Source organism: Rhagoletis zephyria, unplaced genomic scaffold (genome assembly GCF_001687245.7).
Source record: "Rhagoletis zephyria isolate East Lansing unplaced genomic scaffold, Rhagoletis_zephyria_1.1 Rzeph_scaffold_01741, whole genome shotgun sequence".
Lineage (NCBI taxonomy): Eukaryota > Metazoa > Arthropoda > Insecta > Diptera > Tephritidae > Rhagoletis > Rhagoletis zephyria.
Genome location: NW_016158825.1, coordinates 57,349 through 66,562, shown reverse-complemented (window position 1 = coordinate 66,562; position 9,214 = coordinate 57,349). Strand labels below are relative to the sequence as shown.

At 36.0% G+C, this 9,214-nt stretch overlaps 1 protein-coding gene across 1 annotated transcript; it reads left to right on the top strand.

Annotated features, from left to right (window-relative positions):
• Window positions 1-6,790: 6,790 nt before the first annotated feature.
• LOC108365004 (probable cytochrome P450 6d2) lies at window positions 6,791-8,998 on the top strand. The gene is given in 5 exon segments (XM_017618897.1): window positions 6,791-7,302; window positions 7,382-7,537; window positions 8,185-8,477; window positions 8,480-8,611; window positions 8,742-8,998. Coding segments are annotated over 5 exon segments (1,350 nt in total).
• Window positions 8,999-9,214: the final 216 nt, after the last annotated feature.

Below are 9,214 nucleotides of genomic sequence, written 5' to 3'. Positions count from 1 at the left end.
CTATTTTGAATTTTGAAAATTTGATATCAATTCCGAAATCATTGACAACGAAAACCCCTGGATACCAAATTTCATTGAAATTTGTCAAATACATATGGATTCGTCCCACTAAACGACTTAAGAAAAAGATGCTCTATTTAATGAAGGCGGAAAAAGGGGGACGAGTTCGTGATTTTTTTACATTGGCAATTTGTTGGATTTTCGAACTGTTGAAGAGAAATTACTGTACTCGTTGGAACGTTTCTAAAACTCTAACTAATATAAAAATTTCATAATTTTTTCAATTAAAATAGGCAATTTATAAAATAGGTATTATACCGATTTTACAAACAACTATATTACCAACAAAAATCGCAAAATATAGAACATACCTCCATGTTGACAAAACTATTGATTGTTGATAAGAATAAAATGACAAGCGAAATTATTTTGTCATCGCTTCAAATAAAAAAATTATTTAATTCGACGCACGATAGAAACCCCAACTTTGCGCTTCTGCTAAAGCTGCTGCGTTGCGTTAAAAGTCAAAATTTGAGTTACATTATGGACTGGTTTATGAAGATTATTAGAAAGGTATGCGTGATAAAATTTAAAGGCTTGCTTTTCTATTTTTGTCGTTGTAATTAGTCATTTTGTCCTTTTGTGCGACGTTCTGATCATTTAAGTATACATTTGAATGGGTCTGCCTCTTCTTATTCTGGTACTTGCAAACAACGGACCAAAGTTATAATACCATTTGAAGCTCATGAAAGGTATAAAAAGTACAAAAGGTACCCAAAGTGATACGTCAAAATTTTAATATTTTGTTTAGTGACATTGATTAGTTTTAAAAGCCAAACTAACATTATTAAAATGAAAAAAAAAAATAATAATAATGAATTACAAGAACTCTTAAAAATTGTTACTAAAATGGCCCAAGTTTCTTTTGAAAAGTAAAATTAGTTTAAAGGTGAGTGACAAAAAAGCACACAGTTCCGGAGATTTGCCCATATAGTAATTTGAACCAACTCGCACAATTGATGTATCAGGGTCTGAAAGGGTTAAGTCCATGATTTACTCTTAGGTTAAGTTATCATGTACCTGTAATGTTAATAATATTTTTTGCACTCTGTGTTATCTAGTCTGTAAGATTTTAATCGTAGACTGAAGTAAAGATGAACGAATGAATGAATTCTAAACGATAGTATACGTACCTGCCCTGATTTGTTCATACCAGGGATGTTGCGAATGAGGAATTTTAGACATCCGCGAATGCGGTCGCGAATACGGATGTCAAGTATTTTTATACCCGAACGTACTTGTGCACAAGGGTATTATAACTTTGTTCACATAACGGTTGTTTGTAACAGGCAAAACGAATCGAAATAGATATAGACAAATGTATACATAAATGATCAGAATGAAAAGAGAAATCGATTAAGCGGTGACTGTCGGTCCGTCCGTCCATCCGTCTGTGCACACGATAACTCGACTACAAATTGAGATATCTTAACGAAACTTGGTATGTATACTTCCTTTGAGCGTAGGACGGATGGTATTGAAAATAGGCAAAATCTGACGATAACCACGCCTACCTCCCATGCAACGGTCGTTTTCAAAAATACGAAAACTGCAATATTTTAGTAACTACCGAATCTTATTCACTCAAAACTTATATTTAGAATCATTTTTAGGCGAAGAATAAGAATATAAAAAATTTTTGGAAAATGGGCGTAGCCACGCCCACTTATGATTACATGTGTTTACCTTGGGAACCGCTCCGCCGATTTCTCCCAAACATAGACACAGTTGGTTGGCCTTCACAAAACATACCAAACGGCTGAAAATTATAAAAAAATCGGATAATAACCATGCCCATATCCCATATAACGGTAATTTAGAGAAATACGAAAGCTTCGATAAATCAGTAAATACTGGAGCTAATTTATTCAAGATTGATGTTTGCAATACTTCTTTAGCAAAAAATACGCTTATAATAAAATGTTGGAAAATGGGCGCGACCCCGCCCAGTTATGATCACATATGTGTATCTCGGTAACAGTTCGATCAATGTGTACCAACTCGGGACGATTACTGTGGTTGCCACATAAAGGCAAAACATTGAAAAGAAGTAACATTATTATTGAATTTTGAAAAGTGGGCGTGATGCCGCTCTCATATATCTAAATAAGTTTAACTCATTATATCTAACTGAACCTTCTATCGAAAATGTTTGAAATAGGGGTATTTAATGTTCGGCTCCTTAGACTTTTTTACTTGTTAATGAATAATTTACGTGAGTAAATTAGGTGATTTAGTTAAATAAAAAATGTAAAGGTTAGTAATTTTTAATAATGTTTTTTTTAGTACTTGAATTTAAAAATTGGAGCATTGTATCCAATAAAAAGTTTTTAAATGGTCGTAAATCAGGGCCACTAAATAACTGCTCGCTCGAGGAGACAAACTTGAAAAACTTGAAACTTGACAAAATTGTAAATTCTTTTCGATTGACGCTGCACGAGTCGAGAGGACTTTCAGTTATATTTATTGTTTTTTTTTCTTATTGCGGATGCAATAATTCTCTTTGAGAATTGCATCGGGCTGCAAATGTCGGATGTATCCTCCTGACTTTCATCTTCATAATCTAGTATCATGGCAAGATCGTTGTTTAAACACCGTTGTTTTCCAAAGAATTCTTCATTCTCATTCTTTTGGTTGTTTGTGAATTTGGAGAGCCTGCTACGTCAAAAGCGTTTTTCGATTTTAGTTTTTGTAATTCATTTTCATTAATTCATTCCAGGGACCGAAAATAAAAGCTATTTTTTACCAGTTAAACTTGGCCTAATATTTTTTATTCCGAAATAAAAGTTTTTTTCAGGATAATAAGCAAACAGCTTATCAAAATTAACCAAATTTAATATCACGTGAAAGAGGACTGAAATAGCTTTTAAACAGAAATAATGAACGAGGGTTACCACCTCGATTTATATTTTTTTATATCATTTAATACTAAAGAGATTCATATACCTGACCCAAGGTTTGTTCTATGGTAATTAATTAAAATTTTTTATTTAAATATTTTTCAATAGGTGGCTTTGCTCGTTTAGACATTTCAGTTTTAAAGCTTTTTCATTTGATACCAAATTTGTTTAATTTGGATTAGCGGTTTGATTATTGTCCGGAAAGGACTTTTAGTCGGAAAAAAAATGGCCAAGTGTGACTCGTAAAAAAATAACTGTAATTTCCTGTCCCTTCAATATTCGCATTCGCAAAAGATCCGCATTGCATCCGAATGCGAATATTCGCAACAACCCTGGTACATACATATCTATCTGTTGAATTATTTCACGCATCCCTGATGACTTTTCTACGGCACCCCGATTCGTTAACCATGTAAGGAACTAAATCGTGGTCCGTTGTCTGGCGATAACGGTCCGTTGTCTGGCGATAACAAAAGTTCGAGTTCAACTAGCTGTAGTGATGTGTAACCCAACCCAGTGCTGTGCTAACACTCATCAATGTGACACACGCACCGGCACAATTTTCAATTAAACGATAGGTGCTTTTAGCACTCATACCACACTGTGCTGTATGGAGTGTTCTCGCCAGGGAAGCCAACTGGTGGGCAATTCCCCGATTTGTGGGGAATTACAGTTTGCGTGGGGAATCGGGGAATGGACCGTTTTTTGTGGGGAATTTCAGTTTACATGGGGAAGCGGAGGATGAAATTATTTCTTTTTTGCTTCAATAATTTCATAATGATTTAAAAAAATTTAAGTTGAAATGTCTCACCCGTCACCGTTGAATGAGCCGTATGCAGCTATGTAGTTCCTTCAATTCTAGTATAATAAAGTTTCAAATGGCTAAAAATTATCGTTAATTTTTTAGAATTTTCCTTGTAGCATTTGCCTTCGTATAACGAATAAACACAATCTGTTTTATATGGAAGAAAACCGCAACACGTTCGGCACAAAAAATTCTAAAACAACAATTTTTATGTACTTGAAACTTGCCTTTTTATACTAGAATTGAGTGGGTTACAAAACAGTGTACTCAAAATTTTTCTAGAAAATCGAATTAAAAAGCTCGAAATTTTTACGAAAGTTTTTTGATTTTTTTCTTAATATTTCACACTTTGAAACTTGGACTTAAAAGGTTCTTGTTAAAGAATGAACTATAAAGTGTGCTACTCAAGTCACTTCGAGTTACACATACGCGTTCCACAAGTAAGTTTTAGAGTTTATTTGATATACGCTGACAGTGTGAAATTTGCTCGAGTTTTTCTACAAGTAGCTTGCGGAACAAACTTATATTTTTATTAAAATAACTCAAATTGAATCACAAAAAAAAAACAAAAAAAAATGTGAAAAGTTGTCAAAATTTGGTGCGGCTGAATGTTTTTTTCACCACAGTATGTATGTAAATATTATATCATCGGTGATACTGCAAAACGGTCTATGCCTGTTAGTATCCTTGACACTTACGACGGTCTCTTACTTGTACCGGAATGCATCTGCAAATCTTTACACCCTAATAAACGAATAACAATACTGTTTACCTTTGGCTGATGAAGATGAACGACTTCCTGAAGCGATCAGATACAGATAACAAATCAATTAATTACCAGAAGTAGTAAGCGGCATAGAACGTTTTGCAGTGTCACCGACGATTAATTTTTTATTCCTTCTTTGTTAACAAACTTAATAAAAGTTTGATTTGGTTTATGAATAAATAGATAAATTATAATAATAATAGATATATTTGGAATTTTGGCCAAAATCGGCGAATTTCATTGTCGAAATCGGGAAATTCTCAAAAATGAGTTGGCTACCCTGGTTCTCGCCGCCAAGGAATTGGCAAATTCGGGCGACGAGTTATGGAGTTCATGATCGAACACAGTGTGTTGACACTTCATGGTGTGCGTGTGCCACTGTGTCAACCACGGATGTTGCGAATATTTGCATTCGAATTCGACATGCGAATGATTCGCATCATTTTACAAATTCGAGTTCGACATTCGTATTCGCATCAAATGATACGAATGTTTTGCGAATGCGAATGTGTACATGGGCAGAGAATCCACTCTAATATTGCTGAAATGGCTCTAATAGTTTATTTCCACCAAGTCTTAACTGCAGTATATACCGATTGGAACAAGGACATTACAACTCGAAGTGGGTAATTCCTCCTACTAAGTGCGAGCAAACGAAGGAAACAAGCAAACACTAAGAAATAAATCTTACCGCTCACGCCATGTCGAAATTCTTGGAACATATCTGAGCTCTTAACTGCAGTTGAGACTCTGGTGGAAATAGGCTATAAGTCTGTCTAACCAGGGTGCGGACAATAACCGGCCTTTAGCTTCACGTGCTAAACGGTTAAGTAGTATATCAAGTATCATTGATGGGCCTTCAACAAGTACTGCTAAAAGTCTTCTAAGCAACCTAGAAAGAATTATAGATTCCTCCAGCGAAAGCGAAGGCTCGAAAGTAGAACCTGGAGATATTAAAAAATGTGAAATTAAAGCTCAATTGAAGGCCTATCTTAAAGAAGACCGAGCTCATATCGGTGAAAATCCTCTAAATTTATGGAAAACTGAACTGAAATACGACAAATTGACAGATCTGGCCCGCAAATATTTGAGCGTTTCACCCGCCAGCGTTCCAAGTGAGCAATTGTTCAGTGCAGCCGGCCTTATATAAGAGCCTCTAAAAAATCACCTCATGGGAGAAATTGCAGCAAAATCACTTAAAAAAAAAATATATAATATGCTCCTTTTGAACTTTGACGACTAGATTAAAACACTGTATAAGAAAAGCACTCGTTCAATGTTCTAATAATTTACAAAATTTTTAAGTAATAAAAACGACGAATTAAGTTGATTATAGCCTTTTTAATGTTATTCCTAACATTCGCGAATGCGAATGCGAAAAATATGATATTCGAGACATCCCTAGCGTCGTCAAGTGCCATTACCTACGTCTAACTAGCTGTCACAATTTCAATTGTGCCTTTTATTATCTGCGCAATTAATTGTAATTAATAACACTAGTTTACAGTGATTTTGATATGTGGAATTTGACTGTCATCCCCAATGTAAAATTTGTCGTTGAATCCGAATATGAAATCTGATATTAAGAAAGTAGAATTGTTTTCGAGATACAGCCAAATTCCCATTTTCGAGTTAAAAAAAAATGATTCCACTAAACGGCCATTATCTCCGGAGTTTGTTATCCAATTTCGAAGGCCTTTTTACGATATTAAAGGTAATTAAACATCCCATTAACAGTGTTTGCAATACTTTTCAATCGAACTATCGATTTCGGAGCAATTTTTGAATTTTTCGAGAAGTGTGCAACGTTTTTAAAAGAATTTCACAAAAAAATTAGTTTTCTCTAAATCACGTCTTAAAAATATTTTTACTTTCTTTCTTTATTGGACATCAAACTATGATCCTTTAGGAAGAAAATAAACCCTAGCCGATCCCAATTAGAATTGAGAATTTCTTTGGACGTAGTTGGCAATTGCTATAGGTCAGAACATTTTCTCAAATTTGTAAAGCAGTTTAATTGTTAATGTTAAAGTATTTAAAATACTGGATTGATTATATTTGACGAAGTTGTTGGTGGCATTTACTTTAGGAAGTAGTGTGAACGATTCTCCAGCTATATGAACATAAATAAAGGCTTGCAATTTGAACTATCAGTCTCATATGACCGCTGTTCATTGCAGCTGCAGTTTTAAAAGAACAGCTGAGTCCTGCTAAAGGTTTTGTGTTTGCAAATAGTTTAGTGAATACATTTTTGCTAGCATGTGGTTTATCCTGATATCTGTGGCCATCATAGCCATAACTCTGCTAATTCGGAAACAATATAACTACTGGGAGCGTCAAGGTATACCAAGCGATAAGCCGGTTATACCCTTCGGGTCGATAAAGGACACCATACTCGGTAAAAAGGATGTCGGTTCCGCGATTCACGATCTTTACAAAGGCTACAGAGAGCGTTTCGTTGGAATTTATCTGTTCTTCAAACCAACCCTGCTGATATGCGATCTGGACCTAGCGCGGCAAATTCTAATGCAAAATTTCGTGAGCTTCCACGATCGTGGCATTGATTCAACCATATGCGAAGATCTTTTCTCGATGCGCGATACAAGTTGGAAGAATTTGCGTAACAAACTGACACCACTTTTCTCGAGCGGCAAGCTGAAGGCAATGCTGCCGACGGTTAACGATGTCGGAGCCAAACTATTAAATCACTTAGATAGACAATTGGATGGCAAAAGCGTAGTGGAGGTCGAGATAAAGGACGTGATGATTACGTAAGTTTAACTATGACGATATATCCCTAAAATTTGTAGCTCTTTTATTACCTTAACATACAATACTACGAACTTTCAGCTATGCGGTTGATATTGTTGGTTCAGTATTCTTCGGAATGGACGTTGATAGCTTCCAAAATCCCACAAACGAATACCGCAAAGTGATTAAACAAGTGCTTTCGCCGTCGGCTTGGCTGGACAAGATAAAAACGGTGGCGTTTTTTGTTTGCCCGCCGTAAGTAGCTAGTGAGGAGTGAAATCTCAATAAATTGCGAAATTAATAGTCGTAGTAGTAGTAGTAGTATTTTGGTCCTTACACTTCTTCTAGAGAGGTATTCTCGATCCGTTGAATACTGTCTAGCATGATGCATAAATAGCATGATTAGATAATTTTGTTGTTGTTTTATGTCTTCACAAAACAACAAAATTATCCAATCATGCTACATGTGCACCATGCTAGACAGTATGAAACGGATCGAGAATACCCCAATGTGTCCGGCCGCGTGGTGTGCTTCTAGGTGTTGCTACAAAAATTCAGGAACCTCTAGATTTGCAAGAGAAGCTTATTCATGACAGAAATACACTCGGAAGTTTGAAATTTCCTTCTGAGCGGCGACCCAGGACCTACGGACTGGGGTAGTATGCACCTCTAACCATTCAGCTATAGCGGCCAATGTTACTAACGCTTTCTTATTGTACGGTGTTTACATGAGGCGATTTTACAGGCAACTTTTTGTTGAAAGCAACAATTGTTTGTTGTAAACGACTTTTCGAATAATGGCTTTCACTGATGTTGGTCAGCAGCCAACTTTTGATCCAATTAATCGCCTCTAAAATTTTCTGTAAATTAACCTTATTTAAATACCGTATTACTCAATGCAGAGTATCAACCTTCATGGAGAATTGCGGCTACATATCCAACGGAGTCGTGGAAATACGCGAAATTATCAAGCGCGTTGTGAATTTACGCGAGCAAAAAAATGTTGTGCGTCGTGACTTTCTTCAGCTACTCTTGCAATTGCGGAATTGCAATAAAATTACTGATGATGAGAATTTCAGTTTGGAGAATACATCGGAAGATACCAAGTCCATGTCCATCGAAATAATAGGCGACCAGTGCTTAAGTTTCTATATTGCGGGTAGTGAGAGCACATCACTTACGGCGTCCCATACACTATGTACCCAGAGCTGTTAACAGAAGCTGTGGCAGAAGTTGACTCTGTTCTGACGAGACATAGTCTAACACCAAGTGACCCACTCACTTATGAGGCCATACAGGACATGAAGTTCGTAGAACTCTGCACCAAGGGTGAGTAGGCATTGTAAGGAAATTTTGCTTATACAAAGAAATTTTGATAATTTGGCCAAAGTTACGTGACTTCGACAAATTAGTTTAAGGGATCATTCCTAATATACATAGGTTTGTATTATTTCTCCAGAAACCCTACGTAAATACCCAGCCTTGCCGTTTCTAAATCGAGAATGTACACAGGACTTCGAAATTCCCAACAGTGATTACACAATCAAAAAAGGTACGGCAATCTTGATTTCACTTCTTGGGCTGCACTATGATCCAGAGCATTTCCCGAATCCACACAAATACGAATACAAGCAGATGGAATTCGAGTTTAGTAATGGCGTTTCACCTATCATTAAGGGTGGAGTGAAACTAAAGATATCAAAGAGGATTCAATAGACAGCAGTGTTGCCAACTCGTGGGATTTCGTCCATAATTTGGGGGTTTCGCGATAGATTTGCGTCTCATTAAGGGATATTTTAGCTAAATACAGTTCCGTGGTTGGGTGTTTTTTATTTGCTGTTCAGTTATTGTTACATCTCGTTATTCAAACATATATGTTTATATGTGACATTCCAGCGTGACGGTTGGGACAAACTTTAAATAGTTTCTCTT